The sequence below is a fragment of the Equus przewalskii genome, chromosome 24 (assembly GCF_037783145.1).
Source record: "Equus przewalskii isolate Varuska chromosome 24, EquPr2, whole genome shotgun sequence".
In the NCBI taxonomy this organism is placed as follows: domain Eukaryota; kingdom Metazoa; phylum Chordata; class Mammalia; order Perissodactyla; family Equidae; genus Equus; species Equus przewalskii.
Genome location: NC_091854.1, coordinates 31,494,842 through 31,518,346, shown reverse-complemented (window position 1 = coordinate 31,518,346; position 23,505 = coordinate 31,494,842). Strand labels below are relative to the sequence as shown.

Genomic DNA, 23,505 nt, shown 5'->3' with positions numbered 1-23,505 from the left:
GTAAGTATCACTTTTTCCTTTAATATGAACCTAGGTGGGAAACATCTTTGCTCCCTATTGGCTGCCAAAGATGGAGAGAAGACATGAGCCTCAGTGAAGGAATCTCACGATACTCCCCCCCCCCGCCCCCCACCGCCGCCACCATGAAATCTCTTACTCCTATTCCCATTATCCTTATCAAAGTATGACTTAGAAATAGGGGTGAAAGCCCTGTTTATATATCACCAATTAGCTTTTCATCCTTCTCATAGTTTCAAATATCTTTTCGTCTTCCACAGATTTCTCCCTCAGGAACCAAATATATTACATCTAATAAGGAAGTCTGTAGTAAAATGCAAAAATAAATTATTACACTATCTTCAGAAGTCATTGACCCTCAGACCACGTTAAGGAAGGGACCTTAATCTCTGCTTTGGTCTCTTGACCCCGAAAGGCAGTCTTTCTGCTTCCTCACGCGAGAGCAGATTCCGTCTCGGTTCTGTGGTGTTGGCCAGGCTGCTGTGCTACCACAAAGCTGGGGGAATTCAAGATCCTACTTTTTGCATTTAGCTCATTTAACTTATTTTTTAGCTCTTTGACTTGTTGGCAATGTGACCTGTTTTCTAGATGGAAGTACAGGACTAATAAAAATAATATGCTGTATTTTGAATTTGTGCAGAAATTGATGTTCCTAAAATATGCTGTCCTACCCTTTAACAGCACAGTTAACGTTGGGCTTTTCACTTGCATGTTCTTTTTTTCAGTTGACTTCTGAAACAAATTTCCTTCAAGCCAAAGTAGAGAAAAGCTTTTGCATTAGAGCCTTTCCTGCTTTCAGAATAAATTATAGGCAGTAGAAACTCTTTTATTAAGTGGAATTTCAAGGAGTACAAGCACAGTTTTTTCTTGATGGTGCATTTGAAGTTTCGTTTAAAGAAACCTACTTAGAAGGTTAATTTTGCTTTGATGTGACTTCTTTTTTTATTCCCTTTAACAGAACTGCTTTGTATGTCTGATCATTGATTGCTTGTGTAATGCCAGGCGAGCATCCCACAGAACCCCCAAATTTAGAAAAAGTTGGACCATGTCACTTTCAACTAATCCAGCCTCTTCTACATCTGGCTGAAATAGTCGTGAGTTGTTTGAGTGCTAGAACATTTTCCCAAATACATTATTTTGAAGTTATAGGTCAAATTATCATGTGCATGGTTGACCCCATCAGAATAAAACTCTCATACCTTATGCCATCTGGTGGTTGATAAGAATATATTTAGATCAGATGATATTTGCTTCTTTTAAATCTTGCAGTTGGTTAGTCAAAAAACACTATTTAAATAAAATTTTTAAAATTACTACATTTATCTGCATAACTTTATGGCGACATAAATATTTGAGTATGCAAAAGTCTAAAGTATGGTGGAATCAGCTTCTTTTCAGGTAATTATTAAAAGTCTCATGTTCATCCAAATACGTGAGGTATAATAAAGTGGTCAATTCAATAGTGACTCAAGTAGAAAAGTTTGAGGATCTAGGCAAGTGAGTCGTTGGTCTAGATGTGCATGCAATAGAATACCATTATGCATCTCTCTATTTTTAATATTTGAAAATGGTTTTCTCGCACTGAAATTTCCTATTTAAAATAAACAAACAGAAAATGCAAATGGAGAACCTCGCCTCTGCATAGCGTTAGGGAGAGACCTGTTTCTGCTGCTTCCTACCCCTCCTCCCACTGTTCCTCCCCGCCCCTTATCAATCAAGACCTGGTTCTTCAGCCACACCAGTTCTTCTTTCTCCCCATTGTTTGGGGACAGAAGATCTCTGCTGCACTTTGTGCCTCCTGCCTGGGAGATTGCCACAGCATCTCTGCTGGTGGTCCAGAGTGAGGATTGGTCTGACTTAAAAGGTGGAATGCGGAGTGTTCAAGCACAGGGCTGCTGGAGCCAGACTGCCTGCATGTGAGTCCTGGCTCTGCCCGGCACCTACTCTGTGACGTTGGGCGAGTTGTCTGACATCTCTGTGCCTCCATAAGAACCATACTTACCTCTCAAGGAGATCGTGAGGATTAAATAATTAGTACATGTAGAGCACTTCAAAAGGGGTCATGTGCACAGTGAGTACTCCTAAGGTGTGCTACTATTCATGCTTTTTCTGCTGTGGCCTGACGTCAGTTTTCAGATGGGAAATCTTTCTTTGGAAGAAAAACAGCTCGGGGAGACACAGGGCATTGGAGTCGGACGGATCCTGAGGGGCTCTTCCCCACGCTGATCATGCTCCTTCCTGTTGAATGGAGACGATGCTGACCTTCAGAGTTGTTCTGCATCTGATCTCTTGAATGAGCTCAGACATATAAAACCATGTAGTGTTGACATGTGGGCATTCGATAAACAGCAGTTCCTGAGCACGGGGGAGATGAGAGCCCACGTGCCCAACTTTCCAGAGAACCAGTGGTCTGTCCCAAACACGTAAAAGTCGTAAAATTTTCTCAGGTTGGAGAACAGAAAACAGCACCTATCACGACCATGTTTGTTTAGGTCCTCTGTGGGCACGGTCTTTCTCCTGTCTCCACTCCACCTGTCGCCGCCTCTGCCACAAGGTGCTTCTTCAGAACGAGGACAAGGACGGCAGGAAGATCCAGCTCAGCCTGTCTTGGTGAAAGGGTCCCTGACACACGTGGGTGCCCGCCCCTTCTAGAGCATTCTGTTCCAGCTCATCAGCCCCTGCGGTGGACATTCCTGCAGGCACCAGGGCAGGGCCATTGTCTAGCTTTGTATCCTCTGCACTGAGCCTGGCCACCTGGGAACTGGGAGGCAGTCCATTACTGTTTGCTGAATGATCTGCCGAACAGTGAGATTAAACGTGAAGGGAGTTAATTTTAGGGGAAATGAAATGTAGGTACTGACTCCTATTAAGGCCCGTTCTAACCTGGAGATTATGGTTCTATTTTGGCACATCTAAGGGTGTAGTCATAGAACAGTGACTGAAAACTGGAAATATAAATTATGGTCATGAATATTTTATGCAAATTCTTAAGTTTCACACATGTTTTCTATTAGTATTAATAGGAACCTATTGTTATTATAAGCAGTTCATAAATATTCATGAATCGCTCATTTGGTTTGGTGTTTGTTTGTAAGGCCGATCTTTCTTTCCTATTGCCTTGCCTGTCTTTTAGCTATTCTTGCAAATGTTTTATTTCTACCAAGACATGGGAAAGGATATGAAACTAGAATCTAATCAGTGGTTCATAATTTATTTTCTCTGGAGAAATAGACATACAAAATTAGAAAGCAGTGCAAGCTCTTCTTGTGAACGTTCTTACTGATGCACATACAGAACTATTTTTATGTCATACTCGGTAGCTAATGAGTGCTACGTGGTGATGGGAAGATCGATGCCAGTAGTTTCCACCTTGTCAGCCAGCAAGTTATCTAAATAAAAGTTATTAATTCTGGAGAAGTTTTACATTCTGTGTAGCTTTGAAAAAGTATCCTGCTCGTGTCTGTACACAGGAGGGACAGAGGGAACAGGGACTAGCATGGCCAGGCACCTGCTGCATGCTGGGCGTTCTCCCTTCATTTCCTGGTGTAATCCTGGGCCAACGGGGAGTGGAAGCCACACCCCTAAGTGGAGCCCACGAGGACATCCATGAGCCTCCTTCAAGGCCACAACACATCTGTCTACAAACCACTTTCCTTGTTATACGAACACGGGTTCAGGACCAGGGTCCTAGCCCCCCTTTTCAACTGGATCCTCACCCCTAAGTTTCTCTACAGAAATTCTGGAAAAATAGAGGCAGATATTATCTGCAGTTTACCAATGAGAGAGAAATAAAGCACAAAGACATTCACCAACTTGCCTGAAGTTATTAATAAACGCATATTATATTTGAAAGCTAAAACTAAATGATCTCCTATCTGCCTATTAATATGTGCTTATTAAAAGCTTCCGTTTTTACATAAATGTAAAAATATTGCCTGCCCAATTGCAAGTACAAATCAATTCTACCTTTTGTGGAAAAGTTTCTGGTTTTGTTGGTCAATCTCAAATTCTGTTATTAAACAATGTTCCTTTCTCTTTCTACATGAAAAAATTAACATGTGATGTATCAAATAACGGCATAAAACTTTCTCATTTTTATAAAATATCCTCTGGACTTGGCTATACCATCTTTTAAATTAAGGAGTTAATATATATTATTTCTGAATTCCTGTAGTGTCTTATTTTGTGAGTATGTGTTTTAACTCACAAAAATATGTGATTTTCCTACAGCATAACTACGTCTGATTACCTTTTCTCCAGTTGTCTAGCCAACATTGATGCTGAACACATTAATTTAACATATGTTTGGCTCTCCTGTCAGGGTTATTGAAGTTGAACCTTGTTTTTATAGGTTTACATAATTACACATTTGATGCATTTTTAAGTAGGAATGCTTGCTTTTTTATTCCTCGAAGATTAAACCTTGAATGCCATCTTGTGGTTACAGAGAGAATTAGCATTAGAGTGAACATTGGAAATATCCCCTTTAAAATATAGACATGGAAAAAAATATAGACAAAGGGAAAAATCCCTTTTAAAACATAATTCCTGCCAAGCAACTGCTTAGTCTGTATCTGGGTGTTTTTAGAGACGGCAGCTCAGTACATCCAGGGGCATTCTAATAGCTCTAATCTTCCTTATTTCTATCTTAAATCTAACACCTTATGCTGTTCAACCAGTCTGGAAATTGCATTCATTTAACAGATTTTTATTGAACACCTACCAAATGCTTTTACATTTGTCTGCAAAACCATCCAGAATGTGAGAAATTATCTCCATTTTATAAAAGAGATGTACAGAAAAAGTTTTTTTAAAAATTGCCTAAGGCTATGCACTCAGTGAGTGACCAAGCTGGCGTTCAAGCTGGGCCGGCCAGATCCTACGCTCGTGCTTTGTTCCATTAGACCGGCCCGGCTCAGACGTGGAGGACCTGGGGAGGGCCGTGGGTGTGGGCAGAGGCAGGATTCTGGTCTTTCTCCCACCTCCCCTCAAGATTTGTCTTTTACAGAATGAACATACCCAGTTCTTCCAACTTTTTAATGAATTCCGTACTCTTTCTTGTTCCCCTCTCGTGGATGTGATTCATTTCATCAATTGCTTTCTCAGAACGTAGCCCCCAAACTTTGCCGTGGATTTCTGACTGGAGCACAGAATCTGGTGGCACCTCCTGTATTATAAACATCATGGCTCAAGGCTGCTTCCCTCTCCATCTCTCTCCAAAAAGAGAGGTTTTGATACATGTCAAAAACACCCATTGCACTTTTCTTTTTTTTCTGAGAGAATTGCTTCTTTGGTTCTGCTCCCACACAGAACGCGCTTTGAGGGCTCTCTCTGTCTCTGTCCAGCTCCCTCTCCCCCCCCCTTGCCCTCCCCCTCAACAACCTACCCCACTCCCCACCCCACCCCTACACGGCCATACAAATGTGATGCTTGGGTTGGTTTAGGCCTTGGTCTGAGCAGGGGAGAGAGCAAGGAGGGCGAAGGTTCCCCAGAGGCATCTTAGATTGTGTTCTGCCTGAAAGCAGGCATCCAAGAAGCTTCCTCAGAATGTGTTACAAAAAGTCACATTGCTAGATGGAAGGATACAATAAGTTTTATGACTCTTGTGATGTACATAAAGCTACTTTTCCGGAACATGTAGCAATCTATGGTGCCACCAAAATTATTGAGAATTTAAAATAAACAAGCATTAGGGGGTTTTGTTTTACTTGTTAACTTAATAATTATGACATCCTCCTTGATAGTCATTTAATTTGCATTTCTCTAGTGACACTAAACATTTTCATATTTATAATTTGCGTTTTCAGTTATATAAAGGCAAATGGTTGAATGAAAAGGAAATATCAATACTTATATAGTTTTTTGAAGACAAAGATTTATCAATGGGGGAGAAAAGGTGTAAATCAAGTTATATTATTTTCTAATGTCATGTTTGTCCTGAGGAAAATAAGATTCTAATGTTTGTTTGTTTGGGTACTCACACAAGGCTCACAGAGGGCTAGAAACACTTTGGGTTCCTGTTAGTTAGAGTGGCAAGTCCTCCTAATTCAAGGGACACTGGATAGAGACTTCAGAGGGTCACGCCTTAGTAGTGGGGCTATATTAGCTCCCAAATAAACGCTGTTCTAGACGCATAAGAAAGTTTAAATACAAACCTTGAAGATATCAAACTGATTTGCAAGATACTGAACGGCATGCCAGGACAGTGGCATCCATATTTAAAGGAACATGACAAAATTCAGCACCCAACAAAATAAAATTTATCATCTCTAGCATCCCATCCAAAATGGCTAGTCATGCAAATAAGCAGGAAAATACAATCCATAAGCAAAAGAAAAATCTATCAGTATGAATAGATCCACGAATGATAGAGATGATGATGGAATTAGTAGATACAAACCTCAAAGCAGATATTATACGTCTTATAAAATATGCTCAAGGATCTAAAGAAAACTATGAATATGATGGAGAGAAATGGAAGATATGCAAAGACTAACGGAACATCTAGAGGCAAAATAAATTTAACATGCTTGAATTATACACTGTATGGAAAGAGCAGCAAATGAGATACTGTAGAAGAAGTGACCCGTGACCTTGGAAATGTAGCAATATAAACTCTTGAAAATAAGCATAGAGAGGAAAAAGACAGAAAAAAAAAGCCTCAGTGAGCTGTGTGACAATGTCAGCTGGTGTAAGTTATATGTAATTGGTATCCCAGAGAAGAACCGACAGAAAAAAATACACGAAGAAATAATTATGACCAAAAATTTTCCAAATTTGACGAAAGCTATAAACTCAGAGACCAAGAAGGTCAATGAATCCCAAGAAACAAAAATATAAAGAAACCATACCAAGAAACATCATACTCAAATTGCTGAAACTCAGTGATAAAGAGAAAATCTTCAAAGCAGCAAAGGACAAAACACCCCCCCCACACACACACACACACACATTGCATGTAGAGGAACAGAGACAAAAACAACCAGCCACTTCATGTCAGAAACCTTGTAAATCAAAAGATCATAGATGACAATTTTAAAGTGCTTGAAAGAAAGAAATCATTAACCTAGAAATTTATACCCAGTGAAAATATCTCTAAAAATAAAGGTAAAATAAAGCCTTTTTCAGATCAATAAATCCAATGACATAGATGAAATGAACAAATTTCTTAAAAGACGACATCTACCAAGGCTCACTTAGAAAGAAATGGATAACCTGAATAATCCTATGTCTAATAAAGAAATTGAATTGATAGCTAAAAGCCTTCACACAAAGAACTCCAAGCCCAAATGGCTTCACTGGAGAATTTTCCAGACATTTGAGGAAAACATAATACCATGTACACAAACTCTGCCAGAAAATAGAAGAGAAGGGAACTCTTCCTGCTACATGTTATAGTCAGCATTACCTCAATAACAAAACGAAAGAGAGTGCAAGAAGAAAACGACTGCAGATCAATACATGTCATATACACAGATGTAAATATTTTAGCAAATTGAATTCAAATATATATATATATATATATTTCAAACTGATTTTTTTTTTAAATGTTAAATCAAGGTTACATTCCCGGTATAAATCCCACTTGGTCACAATTAATTATAATAAATAATTATGGTAATTGTAAATTACCTAGTGGGATTTATACCAGGAATGTAAGCTTGGTTTAACATTTGAAAAATTGAAACAATGTAAAATAGAATAAGAAAGAAGAACTGTATGATCATCATAATAGGTGAAGAAAATTTCAAACATAGCAAAACTGAAACAGACTCATAGGCACAGAGAACAAACTAGTGGTTACAGAAGGGAGGGGGTGCGGGATGGGCAAATAGATGAAGGGCATCCAGAGGGACAAACTTCCAGTTGTAAAATAAGTAAGTCACAATGATGTAGTGCACAGCTTGGGGAATATGGTCATTAATACTGTAATGACGTTGTATGGTGACGGAACTAGACTCAGCATGAGGATCCCTTCCTAATGTGTAAAAATAAATCACTATATTATAAACCTGAAACTAATATTGTCCATCAATTATACTTCAATAAACAAAAGAAAATTTCAATGCTAATTCCTGATTTTAAAAAACCTCTCAGGGGCTGGCCCAGTGGCAGTGGTTAAGTTCGTGGGCTCTGCTTCGGTGGCCCGGGTTTCACAGGTTCAGATCCTGGGCATGGACCTAGCACCGCTCATCGAGCCATGCTGTGGTGGCGTCCCACATAACATAGAGGAAGACTGGCACAGGTGTTAGCTCAGCAACAATCTTCCTCAAGCAAAAGGAGGAGGATTGGCAACAGATGTTAGCTCAGGGCCAATCTTCCTAACACACACACAAAATCCTCTCAGTAAATTAAGAATAGGAAAGAACTTCCTCAACCTGATAAAGCTCATCTATGAAAAAACTACAGCCAACACAGGTAATAGTAAGAGACTGCATGTTCTGCCCTGATGGCTGGGGCAAGGCAAGGACGCTACTCTCACCACTTCCATGCCACGTTCTGTTAGAGGCTTTGTTTTCATCACGGCACAAATCATGGCTCATATATCTTGATTCTCACATTTGCTCATTTTTGTCTCCTCTCCATGGGGTTGGGGACCTTGTCTGTCTTGTTCTTCCTGTGTCATCTGCTCCTGGAACAGTGCCTGGCACAGGAAGGTGCCCAATGGCTATTTTTCAAATGATTGAACTCTTCAGCAGTACTGTGTAGGCGAGGTGCACTTGTGGGACAAGAGCAATTCTATGCCACGTAATTTTCTTCAATAAACAATATTTTCACCAAAAGCTTTCTTGTCATAATATATTGCAAAACTTCGTCACCCCCGAAAGAAATTTTTGTAAAAATTTTTGTTTCCCTATATGAACTCCTTCTCCAAGGAAATGCTGTGATAACTTTACTTGGGTTCACTGATGTCTCCTACCAAGTGGTTGTTTTTTCCGGGGTAGGTCATGAATTTTTCTGATAGAATTGTTCCCTTACGTAGTGAGTTGAATAGTCATCCCCCAAAATTCAGTCCGCCCAGAACCTCAGAATATGACCTTATCTTGAAATAGGATCTTTGTAGATATAATTAGTTAAGATGAGGCTATACTGGATTAGGGTGGGCCCTAAATCCAATGACTGGTGTCCTTATAAGGAGAGGAGAGGACACAGAAAGACACACAGGGAAGAAGGCCATGTGATGGTGGAGGCCGAGATCAGAGTGATGCAGCCGAAAGCCAAGGAACGCCAAGGATGGCTGGGAGCCAGCAGAGTTAGGAAGAGGCAAAGAAGGATTTTTCCCCAGGGCCTTCAGAGGGAGCATGGCCCTGCCAACACCGGGTCTCAGACTTCAGCCCCCAGCACTGTGGGAGAATAAATCTCTGTTCCTTTAAGTCACCAAGTATATGGGAACTTATTATGGAGGCCCTAGGAAGCGAACCCACCTCCTATACCAGATGATGTCTTTGTTGCTTTTATGATAGTAATCTTTTACCGTATCTGTTTGCTTTTCGCACTACTGTTCTGTTGGAAAACACAAATTCAGATAACTTCTGTTTGCCATTGCGTTGGTCAACACTCAGAACATCACCGTGTTTGATGCCCATTGCTCTGCTCGTCTGTTTCATTCGATTTCTTTGCCTTATTTTTTCAAAAGTAATGTGCCCTTCCCAAAATTCACTTGGGAAATTAGATCGTTTCTTTTTTTTCTTACTCTAGGTATGCTGCTGCCAGGGCTCGGCTTGCTAGAGAAAATAGAGGGCCTTACAGAGCCAATTATCCAACCCAAAGGTCTCATCTCTGCCCGACCCCAGGTAAGTTGAGTTCAGCCTGTTTGTTTTGTTTTGTCTTTAGAACTAAAATATTAGTTATAAAAATAAATTTAAATTTTTGTTGAGTTCAAATAAGTTTTGATACGTGAGGCCTAATCTTGTGTTCTGCTTTTAAGTTTGGTTTAACTCTTTCTGAGTAACAGAAGAAATTCACTAAATTAGTTACCAAAGAACTGGAGCTTTGAAAGAATTGAATTGCTAGTACTTCCAAGCTTACTATACTTTAGTAGATTAATATGCCCTTTGAAAATCTAAAGCTAAGTTTCAAAATGTGTGAAAGCATTCAAAGCAAGGAAAACACTAAATAAACTGAACCCTACAACTCATTGTCGATTCAGAGATACGTGAAATATGGCTGAAAAGAAAGGGATAGTGTTAGTTGCGTGGTTTGGGGTGCTTTTTTTAAAGTGAATGTTTTTCAAAGAAAGATTTGGGATAGATGGAGGGCGGGTCCTGAGCAGGAGGAGAGAGCTGATAGCTTACAATGGAAATAACTAGTGTAGAGGGGAGAGCAAGACATGCCGGTCAGAGAGCTTGGGTTATAGACAGGGTCTGCGTAACTAGGGGAAAGTCCCTCGACCTCTGAGCTTCCGTTTCTTCATCCTCAGCTAGGACTGGGTCCCTAGGAGATGTTCAGTAAGTCTTCGCTTCTAATATCCTGCCCTCCCTCACAGGATGCTTGTGGCTAACCGACTCCACGTGTGTAAAAATCCTTTGTGAACTGGAAAGTCGTCTCGGTATTAGCGACTGCTTTTCCCGTCTCCTGTCCTTTGAAAGCAACAGCACATCAATGGCAGGCCCAGCAAGAACCTTCACTCAGTGATTCGTCAAGGCCCAGCCCCCACCTCACTAGCTTTCTTTTGCCTGCCCCTGATTCTGTTTCCCTTTCTCCTCCTTGTTTTGGGTACCACTCAGATTTCCTCCTCTGAATTGCAGCCTGTCTTCTCCATTCTGCTCTGCCTTCTCCCAGACTTCAGGGTGTCTGCAAGGACTGTAGGAAGTGCTGCTTTTTCTGCCTCCCTCATGAATTCTTCACTCTGCAGTCTCTATCCTCCAGCATCCCCCCATCCTCTCCTGCGAAGAGCTCATTTGGTTAAGTCGATGATTATGACGGTTACTGTCCGTGCTTTCCCAGACTGCTTTCTACAGCTCGAGTCTGCTTATGTTCTTACCGAGTCTAAAATCCTTTATTTCCCGTTTCATTCAGGATAAAATTTAGACTCTCTGACATGACAGAACCCTTCATGCTCTAGTATCTGTCTGCCCGTTCAGTGACGACTCTTACCCCTCTCCCATCACACCCTAAACACCACACTGACCTGGCGGGTCGTGATGGTTTATTTCCCTCCCCATTTCAAAAAAATTTGAGGGGGCCGGCCTGGTGGTATAGCGGTTAATTTTGACATACTCTGCTTCAGTGGCCCAGGGTTCATGGGTTTGGATCCTGGGCGTGGACCTAGCACTGCTCATCAAGCCACACTGTGGCAGCGTCTCACATACAAAATAGAGGAAGATTGGCACAGATGTTAGCACAGGGCCACTCTTCCTCAAGCAGAAAAAGGAAGATTGGCAATGGATGTTAGCTCAGGCCCAATCTTCCTCACAAAAACAAAAAAAATTGAGAAACACACCATGCTTTCTCATACCTCCACTCAAACACCCTTCCCTCCTTCCTTTTCCTTTCTGGTACCTACTCCTCCTCTAAGATTCAGCTCAGGTCTTACCTCCACTAGGAAACTTTCCCTGTGGGCTATCGTAGCACTTTTATCGTGCCATATCAGGCTCTATTAGTCTTCTATTACTGTGTCACAAACTACCAAACACTTAACAGCTTCTAACAACACATATTCATTATGTCACAGTTTCTGTGTGCCCAGAGTCCGGTGCAGCATAGATGGATCCTCTGCTTGGGATCCCATGAGGCTGCGATCCAGGTGTCAGCTGGGCTTCCTGCTCATGTGGAGGCTTGACTGGGGAGGGATCTGCTTCCAAGCTCACTAAGGTTGTTGACAGAATTCGCTTTGTTCTATCCTTAGAACTGCGGCCCCGGCTCCCTGCTGGTCGTGTGCTGGGACCTCCCTCAGCTCCTAGAGACTGCCCGCAGTTCACTGCCATGTGGACTTCCCCAGCTTAGTCTCCCACTTCATCCAGCCAGCAAGGAGTCTTTAGAACAAGTCTGATAGCTGGACAAAATGTCATGTCCTGTAACGTAATCATGGGAGTGAGATTCCATCAACTTTGTCATATTTTATTGATTGGAAGTAAGTCACAGGTCCCACCCACACTTAAGACGGATGGGGTTACACAAAGGTGTGGACACTAGAGCATGGGGATCACGGCAGGCCACCTGAGGGCCAGTCTCTTTACTGCCACTCTCATTCAATGGAAAGTGGCCTCCTGGGGCGGGCGCTGCTTACCTCCAATCTGCCACAGCAAGTGCTTGGCATACAGTAGCCATTCAATGCCCATGAACAAATGAGTGAATGAATGATACATTGAAGTAGAGTTGTCCTGTTTTTAGCAGCTCTGATTTTGGAACAGGGGGAATAAGTCCATGATGAGTGAGAAATAGAGTGGTGAGCAGGAATAGAGAACATTTTAAGGAATGTCCAGAAACTGATTAGATCTTCAGTACTGAAACTTGTGCACTTTGCAAATGGGGTGGACCATCCTTTCCGTCTAATTGTGCTGCTAAGAGAAGAGGCTGTATCTCAGAGGTTGTGGTAAATTAGATTATTGTTCAGAAATAGCCACTCCCTACCCTGTTCCACCTCCACGGACAAAATGTAGTCCTTGACCCTGGACTTTGAGTTTTGCCACATGCCTTGTTTTGATCAATAGAGCAGGAGTGGGTGTGATATGCCCAGGGTTTGGGAAGAGGTTGTGCAATTTGGCTTGCTCTTTCTCAATTCTGCCATCATAAGAACATGCCTGCACTGTCGTCTGGCCACAGAGGAAGATGAGAGGCACAGCGCTGAGCTTCCGCCGTTAAGCTCCCCAGCCATCTCCAGCCAAATGAGCCAACCCCCAGCTGACCTGCAGATGTGTGACCCAAACAAATGCTTATGGTTGAATGTCCCCAAGACTTGGTGGTTGTTCATCATGTAGCAATAGTGATCTTATTTGGGACATCAAAGGGAAAAATGACTCGGTTAGAAAAGGAATGAACTCTGTGCTTCTCTCTCGCAGGGAGGGTTAGTGTTTCATATTTGCCAACGAGAAAAATTCTCCTGAGATTAGGAGGTGGGAGGGAAGAAGATGCCATTATTCTTGAGAAGTTGTGTGTATCGGGCCTGGCAGCTTCCTGAGACACACCACTTTCATGCAACTCTCCACAAACTCTCCCTTTGCAGACATGGTGGCCTCACAGTGATCCCCATGGACTCAGAGTGTTTGTCCCACTTTCGGGGCAGCTCCTTGTCCTTCCCCATGAACTCCTGGTTTTCCCACTCACGTCAGTGCATCAGGCTAAAGCAGCTGGTGACTCTTTCTGCAGTTCTCCAGCTGTAGCTTCCAGACCTTCCCACATCTGTGTGGTCCCTATTTCCTACAGTAGACCCCTCATTCTTGATTTACTTGTAGCGGCTCTGTTTTCCTGACTCAACTCAGACTGATAGAGAACGAATGGAAATAAACCACTTGGCAATAATGAGAGCCCACCAATCAGAAGAAATCTTAATATCCTCACTAACTAAATTGTATTATGACTAAAAAAATAAGAAGCAGAGTTTCCAGGATCCATCCCGAGAAAGGCATACAAACGATAAGGCAATTAGAATTTGTTTTCATAACTTATTTAATGTAGTAACAAAGTGATTATTATTGATTCCAATCGGGAAATCCAAGATTTCTCAGAGGGGATTTATAAGACTTAAGATTTTCTGAAGGAAAGAAGTTCAAAATAATATTTATTTTTTCTATGTCATAAGGAAACATTTCTATATTTGTTTTGCATTATACTCTGCTAATCTAACCAGGATGTTTTTTATGCTTCCTGGGAGTTTTTTTTAATAGAGCAGGAACTAAAAGGGCATATGGTCAAGTTGATTGACTCCCAACGTCCATTCCACCCCACCAACTGGTGTCAGCCAACCGTGGGACCCTGGTTCCCTTGCCCAGACTAGTTTAAGAGCAGGGAGTGACACAATCCCACCTGAGAGGAAGCAGACAGAGGGCTTCAGGGCGTGGTTCCCTACTCTTAAAAATGAGACGCCAGAGAGAAGACCCCTTTTTTCCTCTGGATGTCGCCATGTCTGATGTGAGCACTAGAATGACCACAGCTCTCTTGCTGTGACTCTGAAGATGAAAACAGCACCAAAGACAGCAAAGCAGCGACCAGAACTCGTCCTAAGAACACTGTTGAGTCGCTGTATCATTCACTCCTGCCCTACCTCTGACTTTCCTCTTCTGTGAGATAAGACATTTCCCTGGTGTTTAAACTGGTTTGAATTGGGCTCTGTATTTCTTGTAACCAAGAGCACGTGAATTCAGAAAGGCCTAAACATGGCTAGAAAGAACTGGAGTTAGTCCATCAATGATGTGTTCATAGAAAATAAAGTGGAAAGTTTTCTTAAGGGAATGACAGAATTTAGTTTTAAATTAATGAAAGCTAGAGATTAATATTAAAATATAAAAATTAAAACTCAGTCATCACAGACCTCAGGGTTTTCATAGGATAATGGCAGCTGTCTAAACTCAAATTTCTCTACAAATCTGTCTATAAACTGAAGAGACCAAGAGAACAATTCACTCATCACCCTTATCTATAGCACAGCCAGAAGACAATGAATATTACAAGGTTCATTTGGTATGGAATTGCGGAAATAAACGTATAAGACCAATAGAATTTGCCCTGGAACCCAACTAGGCAATGAGTCAGGTGGCAACTACGCAGAATGGAGGGGAATGCAGCGGGGCTGTAAAGGGAGCAGAACAGAAATAGCACCGATTAGGATGCATCTCTAAAAAGCAAGTCCGCACACTCAGCAGAAGTATTGAGAAATGTAGATGCTGTATCTATATTCTTCTTTAAAAATGTAATCCACTTATTGCCCTATTTACAAGACCCATACAAGAAAGATGAGATTCCTCCACATGCCACACAAGGCTTTCCTACCCTGGCCTCAGCCTGACTCACAGGCTGTGCCGCACTCTCCGTGCGCTGACACCGGCATTCTGGATCCGAGGACCTAGGATCAACTCTTGTTAGCTGGATATCCTTGGACAGGTTACCCAGGTCACTCCGTCTCCATTTCCTCATCTGTAAAATAAGAGTAATAACACCTGCCCTTGTGTATTTCCTGCCATGTCTATTAAATTTCTGTTTTTCATATTTCCCATTACAGTTCAACTTCTTCCTGATTCACAAACTGAAACAGATTCTCTCACAAAGAGTGATGAGACGGAGGAGGGGTGGAAGAATGAAGCTTTACTGGATGCCAATAACACAAATGAGTCATGGGAAGACGAGGTGGAAGATCTGGTGGCCTGGACCAGCACTCTTGATGCAAACGCTCTAGAAGATTCAGCCTAATGCTCCAGGACTTAGAAAATAAACAGCCTCCACCACAGCTCAGCTTCATGGCGCAACTTTGGAAGGCTCCCAGAACGTGGATTCCATTGTTTTCAAGTTGGTCTCATCCTCTCACTGCAAATACAAATTAGAAGTTTAAGCACAAATCAATGACTATGCTGCTTTGAATTTTTTGAGCCCTACTTCCTTGTTTGAACCTAAGTTGGCCAAGTCATGGTGTTCATGTGGTGTCTCAATCAATGGTATTATTCCCACAAAGATTTTAGGGTGCTGGACGCATAGTTCTGTGGGAGGGACGTGCGTCGGAGAGGCTGAGCTGGGAGGGGAGCGCTCAGGAGCTTCAGAGGCTGCACCTTAATCCCAGAGGAGGGATCCAGACATTGCCCTCCATCTGCCTGGCACAGTGTCTGTTTCCTCCATATTCAAGAGACGAGATGTCGTGTCCGCCAACATTTCTCTTCTCTTTTCTCCCAGAATACATACCTGCTCTGCTTTCTCTTCGGCCTTGACCAACCATCCCCTCATATTTTCCTATCTTTATTTCCTCCCTTTCTTTTTCTGTGTTGCCTCAACCTGCAAATAGGCTCGGCTCTCTCCTGTTCTAAAATGTGTCTCCACCATTGACCCTGCATTTCTACTTCTCTCAACACTGTCTCATTCATATTTTCTCCGTCAGATTTATTAATAGTACTCTGTCATTTGCTCTCTCTTTCTTTAATTCACTTCACATTTGTACTCACTGCACAATAAAATCTTATGCTACTTGATTAAAGTTCACTGGGATCTCCAGAGACTTCCATATTGCCAAAATTCAGCAGATGCCTCACCTTATTGGGCCTCTAGACTATATTCGATGTCAGTGTTGATCACTTCTCTCTCGCTCTCTTATTTTTAAATGTTCATCGCCTTGCCTTCGGGGAGACTTATTTTGAGGCTTTCTCACCTACACACACAGCTCTCCCCCAAACGCCATAAATATATCTATATCTCGGGGCCAGCCCTGTGGCCGAGTTGTTAATGCTTCAACAGCCAGGGATCTGCCGGTTCAGATCTGGGCACGGTGTCTGGGCACTTCCTGGCTGCCTAGGTGTTTCCCAGTGGGCCTGTGGTGGTTCAGACAATAAAGCCCAACAACCAGAACTACAACATTCTGGCAGCTATGCCAGACTTCCCCCTCCTTTTGTCGATGCCAAAATACAGCCAAGAGTGGACTTCACGATCTCCACCCAACTTGATAACAATTAGAGTTCTTTCTACACCCAATGAAAAGAGCCATTGTGAATGGTGCATCCCATACCTCAGTGAAACTACAGAATGTAGCACAAAGATGCATTTTGCTGATGGTCATGCCAACAGAGACCAGGCCTCTGACTCCTCTCTGGTGGTTTTCTAGAAGAATAAACCTGTGGATTGTCAGCAGATAAACAGCTTCACCAAGAAATTAAACCCAAAAGGACCATGACAGTTAACCAAAAATATTTCCTTGACGAGAGCTGCCACATTGTCTATTATCCTTGCTGTTCAATCTAATCTCTTTCAGAACAAAGAAGTTGCATGTGTTGCTTTCTTTTCCTGCAACAGAAGACCTGAGTGTGAGAGGAGGAGAGAACAGCCTTTGACTAGAGACCTTGGTCAGTAGGACAAGACGGTTTATTTCATTCCCTTTGCTGTCTCTGACCCTTCATTCTGGATCTTCAGGAGGGATTCCCCTTCTGCCCTGGGCCTTTGGGGAAAGGTTCTTCTGGGTTCTGGCCCAGTGCTCTTCTCTACACATTTTCCTTGGACAATCTTGCCACTATCAGAGTTTCCCTGCCCCCACATGTTCTTATTCTCTGACCTTTTTTCTACCTGCCTTAAAAGGCGTCTTCACTTCAACATCCCCCATGCATCTGAAACTCGACATGCTTGACTTAAACTCGTTTCCTTCTCTTCCTCCCACCTCCACCAGACCTCCTCCTGCCTCTTATGCTCCTTTTTTCAGTCAATGGAACAATCCAAAGATAAAAACTTACGGATCACTGTAGACTTCTCTCATCCACTTACGGCCAGTTGATCACCAGAACTTGCAGCATTGTCTTTTAGATGTCTTAAATCCATCTTCTCAGTCCTCTCCTTGCCATGACTTTATATTATGAAGCACTTTTAATTAATAGATGGGATTATATTTTTTTTTTAAGGAAGATTAGCCCTGAGCTGACATCTGCTGCCAATCCTCCTCTTTTTGCTGAGGAAGTTAGGGCCTGAACTAACATCTATGCCCATCTTCCTCCATTTTATGTGTGGGACGCCATCCACAGCATGGCTTGATAAGGTGTGTGTAGGTCCACACCCGGGATTCCAACTGGCAAACCCCGGGTGGCCGAAGCAGAGCACGCAAACCCACCCACTGTGCCACCGGCCCCAAGGGATTATACTTTTTTCAATGACAAATTCAGCTTCCCAAAATTCTTCAGAGAATCTCTGCCCAATAGGTAAAGTCCAAATGATAATGCCCTCCAAGTCAGCCCCTATGTACCCTCTCCACCCACCACAACTCCCCACCTTGTACCTAATGCTAACAAACCCCTCGTGCGTCCCCACGTGTAACTTGCTCTCCTCTGCTTCCCAGCCTTTGCTGATGCCGCTTTCTCTACTGGGAACGCCTTTTCCCTTCTTCGCTTGGCAAACTCCTACTCATTACCTAAAACTCCCTGCAGGCGTCATTCCACGGTCTCTGCACGCCACTCACCCACGCCAGGCTGGGCCAAGTCTCCCCTCACCCCACGCAGTGTGTGCACGTGGCTGCAGTTGTATTACATTGAAATTGTCGTCTGCCCATCTGACTCTCCCACTAAACCTTCGAAATGTAAGCCAGCCAGGTGGACTCCATCTTAGAGAGATTTCATAATATAGGACCCACATGACAACAGCCTCCACAATTCCTCCACCTCAAACAAAAGCTCCTGTTTCTCTGACTTAGAATCTGCTGTTAAAAAATAAACTTGGAAAATTTAGCAAATTGGTGAATTTAAAAGTAGCAAAAAGGAAAGCTGCTATTAACAAGCCAGGAATACCTTGAGAGAGATGATTCTGGAAGAAGATGCTGAGTTTTCTTAACAGCTTAGTGAAGTATGATTGACATATAATAAATTGAACTAATTAAAGCATACAGTTTGATAAGTTTTGGTATCTGATACAGCCATGTAATCATCACTACTGTCAAGATTGTGAACACATCTGTCACCCCCAAGTTTCCTCGTGCCTCTCTGTAACACCATTCTTACGCCCACGCACTTCCTGCCATCGTTCCTCGTTCCCAGGCAATCACTGATCTGCTTTCTGACTACAGATTGTGCACATTTTCTACAGTTTTACATAAGTGGAATCGTACTGTAAATAATTGTTTTTGTCCAGCTTCTCTCAGCATAATTACTTTGAGATTACTCACGTTTTGTATATATCGTTTGTTTATCTTCGTTGCCGAGCAGCATTCCACGGTGTGGATAGATCACAGTTTGTTTATCCATCACCTGCTCAGGGCATTTGAGTTGTTTCCAACTCAAGAGTTTTACAAATATAAAAGCTGCTGCAGCAGATCCACCCTGAGGTGACAGACAATGAATCGAGGTCTTGCGTAATCCCCTGCCTTGAGTGTGTGTGGAACTTGTGACTTACTTTGAGCCCATAGAACAGGACAAAGATGATGGATACTTCCTCCAGTCATTCTGTGACTTTAATCTAATATTGTCCTGCTGGTGTTGAGGAAGTAAGCTGCTTGTCGGGAGAAGACCCACATGGCCAGGAACCGCCCGCAGCCTCTAGGAGCTGAGTGTAGCCCTTGGGGCACAGCCAGCAAGAACCTAGGGCCCTCAGCCCTACAACAACAAGACTGTGAATCCGACGACAGCCCTGCGAGCTTGGAAAAGGCCTGAGCTCCAGAAAGGAATGCAGCCCGGCCCACTCCTTGATCACAGCGCTGTGAGACCTGAGCACCCAGTTGGGCTGTGCCTGGACTTGACCCGTGGAAACTACCAGATAGTAAATGTTTGTTGTTCTAAGCTGCTAAATTTGTCATGCAGCAATGGAAGATTAATATAGCTGATATGAACATCTGTGTATACATCTTTGAATGGACATACGCTTTATTTTCTCTTGGGTAAATATCTAGAATTGAAATGGCTGGATCATATGGTATATGTTTAAGTTTTCAAGAAATTGCCAAACTATTCTCCAGAGAAATTTTGCTCTTGTACATTCCCACCAGCAGAGTATGCAAGTTCCAGTTCCTGTACACTCTGGCCAACGTCTGGTGGGATTGATCTTTTAAACATTAGTCATTCTAAAAGGTGTGTGGTGGTATCTCATTGTTGTTTTAATGTGCATTTCCCTAAAGACTATGATGATGAGCATCCTTTCATGTGCTTATTTGCCATCCTTGTATCTTCTCTGATAAAGTATCTCTTCACATTTTTTGGCCATTTTTTACTGAGTTGGGTTTTTTCCCGTTATTAAGTTTTGAGAGCTCTTTATGTATTTGGATACAAGTCCTTTATCGGATAAATGGTTTACAGACACATAATTTGCAAGCTAGTGACTAGTCTGGCATTTTTCCTTATCTTGACAGTGTCTTTCAAAAGGCAGAAGTTTTTAATTTTGATGAAGTGCAACTTGCCAATTTTTTTCTTTTATAGATTGTGCTTTTGGTGTTGTATCTAAGAAATTCTCACCTAATCCAAGGTCACAAAGATTTCCCCTTATTATTTCTTGTAGAAACTGTACAATTTTATGTTTTTCATTTAGGTCTATGATTTCTGTTGACTTAATTTTTGTGTGTGGTGCAAGGAATGGATCCAAGTTTGCTTGGTTTTTTTCTTTCTCTCTCTCTCCCTCCCTCCCTCCTTCCTTCTTTCTCTCTTTCTTTCTTCCCTCTTCTTTCCTCCCTTCCTCCCTCCATCCCTCTTCCTTTCTCTCTCTCTCCCCTCTCTCTCCTTCCTTCTTTCTCTCTTCTTCCTTTCCTTCCTTCCTTTCCTTCCTTCCTTTCTCCCTCCCTCTTCTCTCTCTCTCTTTTTTCTTTCTTTCTTTCTCTTTCCATATGCATATTCAGTTGTACCAGCACCATTTGTTGAAAAGACCGGCCTTTCTCCACTGAATTATCTTAGTATCTTTGTTAAAAATCAATATCTATATATGTGTGGGTTTATTTTTGGACTCTCTACTCTGTTCCACTGATCTGTGTATCTTTACACCAACAGCATATTGTCTTGATTGCTATTGTTTTATTATGTCTTAAGATAATCCTAGCTCTCTAGTTTTGTTATTCTTTTTCAAAGCAGTTTTTACAGTTCTGAGTCCTTTACAATTCTATATGCATTTTAGAATCAGCCCATCAATTCCTACCAAAAAAAAATCATGTGGGGATTTTGATTGGGATTGCATGGATCCCAATGGATCGTTGGAGAGAACTGCCATCTTAACTACGTTGAGTCTTCGGAATCATGAATTCTCCATTTATTTGGGTCTTCTTTAACATCTCTTAGCAATGCTTTGTAATTTTCACTTGTCCGTGTGTTGTACATCTTTTGTCAGATTCTTCTCTAAGTATTTCATAATTTTGGTGCTGTTGTAAATAGTGTTATTTTTAAATTTCCAATTGTTCTTTGCTAGTGTGTAGAAATGCAATTAATTTCTGCATATTTATCTTATATCTTGCAACATGGCTAATCTTGTATTACTTCTAGCAACTATTTTGTAGATTCTGTCAGATTTTCCACATAGACAATCATGCCATCTTCAAATTAAAACAGTTTTTACTTCTTCCTTTTTGATCTTGATGCATTTACTTCTTCTTCTTGCCTTAGTGCACTGGCTAAAATTCCCAGTATAATGTTGAGAATTGGTATAAGTGGACACCCTTTTGTCTTGTTCTTGAACAAAGGAAGAAAGCAATCAATCTTTGGTCATTAAATATAGTGTTAGCTGTAGGTTTTTTCAAAGGTGCCCTTTATCCACTTAAGGAAGTTTCCTGCTGTTCCTAATTTACTGTGAGTTTTTGTTAGACATGAAAGTTAGATTTTGTCAAATGTGTCAAAAAATGTTAGATTTTTTCTGTGTCTATTGAGATGAGCATATGACTTTTTCTTTTTTGTTTGTTAATATAGTATATTACATTGGTTTACTTATTTTTAATATTAAACCAACTTCACATTCTTAGAATAAACTGAACTTGGTCATGGTTTGTATGTTGTTAATTTGATTTGTTAATATTTTGTTTAAAAGTTTTACATCTATGTTCATGAAGGAAATTGGCTATAGTTTTCTTCAAATGTCTTTATCTAGGTTTGGTCTCAGAGTAATGCTAGCCTCATAGAAGGAAATGGGAAGAATTTCCTTCTTTTTAATTTTCTGGAATAATTTTTGTAGAATTGGTATTACTGCTTCCTTATATGTTCTGTAGAATTCACCAGTGTAGCCTTTGGGGCCTGGAGTTTTCTTTGTGGTATGACATTCAATTACACTTTCAATTTTTTGAATGGTTTTATGGCTATTTAGGTTATCTATTTCTTCTTGAATGACCTTTGGTAGTTTACATCTTTCAAGTAATTTGTCCATTTCATTTAAGTGGTCTAACTTTTTGGCATAAAGTAATACATAATATCCCCTTATTTTTCTTTTAATATATGTAAACTCTGTAGTTACACCACTTACATCTTCTCTCTTTTTTCCTGATCAGTCTGGCTAGAGGTTTATCAATTTTATTGATTTCAAAAAAACTAGCATATGGTTTAATTTACATTCTCTATTTTACTGACTACCACTATAATATTTATTATTTCCTCTCTTCTGCTTACTTTGGGTTTAATTGACTCTTTTTTTCCCTTAATTTGTTAAGATGGAAGCTGAGGTCATTGTTTTGAGACCTCTTTTCTTTCCTAATATAGGAATTTAGTGCTATACATTCCCCTCTAAATACTGCTTTGGCTGCTTCCCACTGATTTTTGTCTGTTATATTTTCATTTTCATTCAAATAAAAATACTTCTAGCTTTCTTTTTGATTCTTCCTTGATCCATATAATATTTAAAAGTGTTTTATTCACTTTGCAATTATTCGGAGATTTTCCAGATGTCTTCCTACCATTGATTTCTACTGTAATTTCATGTGGAAAGAGAACATGCTGTGTATGGCTTGAATCCTTTAAACTTATTAGTACTAGTTTACTGTTTCATAGTATGATCTATCTTGGCAAATGTTCTGTGTACATTTGAAAAACAGGTATATTCTGCCACTATTGAATGAATAGTTCTATAAATGTCAGTTTGGTCAAGTTGGTTGATTGTGTTGTTAAAGTTATCCATATTTTCCCTGATTTTCTGTCCGCTTGTTCTACCAATTATGAGAGAGATGTTTTGAACTCTCTGACTGTAATTGTGGGTTAATCTATTTCTCCCATCAGCTTTTGCTTCATGTGTTTTGAAGCTTTGTTATCAGGTTTGTTATCAGTTAGGACCACTGTGTTCTCTTGAGGAATGGGCCCATTTATCATTATGAAATAACCTTCTTTGCTTTGAAATCTACTTGACTGATAATCATAGAGCCACTCCAGTTTTCTCTTGATTAGTGTTAACATGGTATCACTGTTTCTGTTCTTTTACTTTTAACCTATCTGTTCCAGTAGTCGCTATCTATAGAACTGTCAAACAAATTAAATAAATTATTTATAACAGAGCATAGAACATAGTGAATATTCATTGTGTGTGTTCGTTACTATGACTATTTGCTATTTCTCCTCATACATTCAAGGCAACGAGAACATTCCCTGACATAGAAGAATGTTTTCATTACCAAGCTATACTTATACTCATATTTTCCGTTTTTGGATGCAAGCAGAAAAAATATACTAAAAATACATGAAGGCCAAAATAGAAGTGTTTTCTTTTAAAAAAAATTTCCAGTTGAGAATATTTCCTACTATTTAACCCAAGAGAGGCAATGTGGGACGCAGTTAGGAGCTCAGATTCTGGAGCCAGAAGGCCTGGATCACCATATGCTTACTGGCTGTGTGACCTTGGGCAAGTTACTTAACGTTCCTGCACCTTGGCTTCCTCACCAGTTAAAGATGGGTAATGATGACACCTGGGTTCCTCCGGTTGTGGAGAAGACTTAAT

The 23,505-nt window shown here is 41.1% G+C and overlaps 1 protein-coding gene and 1 long non-coding RNA gene across 6 annotated transcripts in view; one reads left to right on the top strand and one right to left on the bottom strand.

Annotated features, from left to right (window-relative positions):
• UBE2U (ubiquitin conjugating enzyme E2 U) overlaps positions 1 to 23,065 on the top strand; it is a 63,104-nt gene extending 40,039 nt beyond the window's left edge. For 2 of the 5 annotated variants that reach the window (XM_070592691.1, XM_070592690.1), the window contains one exon: positions 279 to 524. In XM_070592691.1, the coding sequence (XP_070448792.1) occupies positions 279 to 390 (112 nt within the window). In that variant the 3' untranslated portion in view covers positions 391 to 524. Of the gene's footprint in view, positions 1 to 278; positions 525 to 9,717; positions 9,813 to 15,175 lie in introns of those variants that run through there. The other 3 variants (XR_011532552.1, XM_008539687.2, XM_070592689.1) reach the window with 3 other exon arrangements.
• Positions 13,609 to 17,982, bottom strand: LOC139079183 (uncharacterized). The gene is made up of 3 exons (XR_011532553.1): positions 17,376 to 17,982; positions 16,661 to 16,766; positions 13,609 to 15,477 (listed from the first exon to the last, which is right to left on the bottom strand). It is a non-coding gene; the product is annotated as an uncharacterized lncRNA (long non-coding RNA).
• Positions 23,066 to 23,505: the final 440 nt, after the last annotated feature.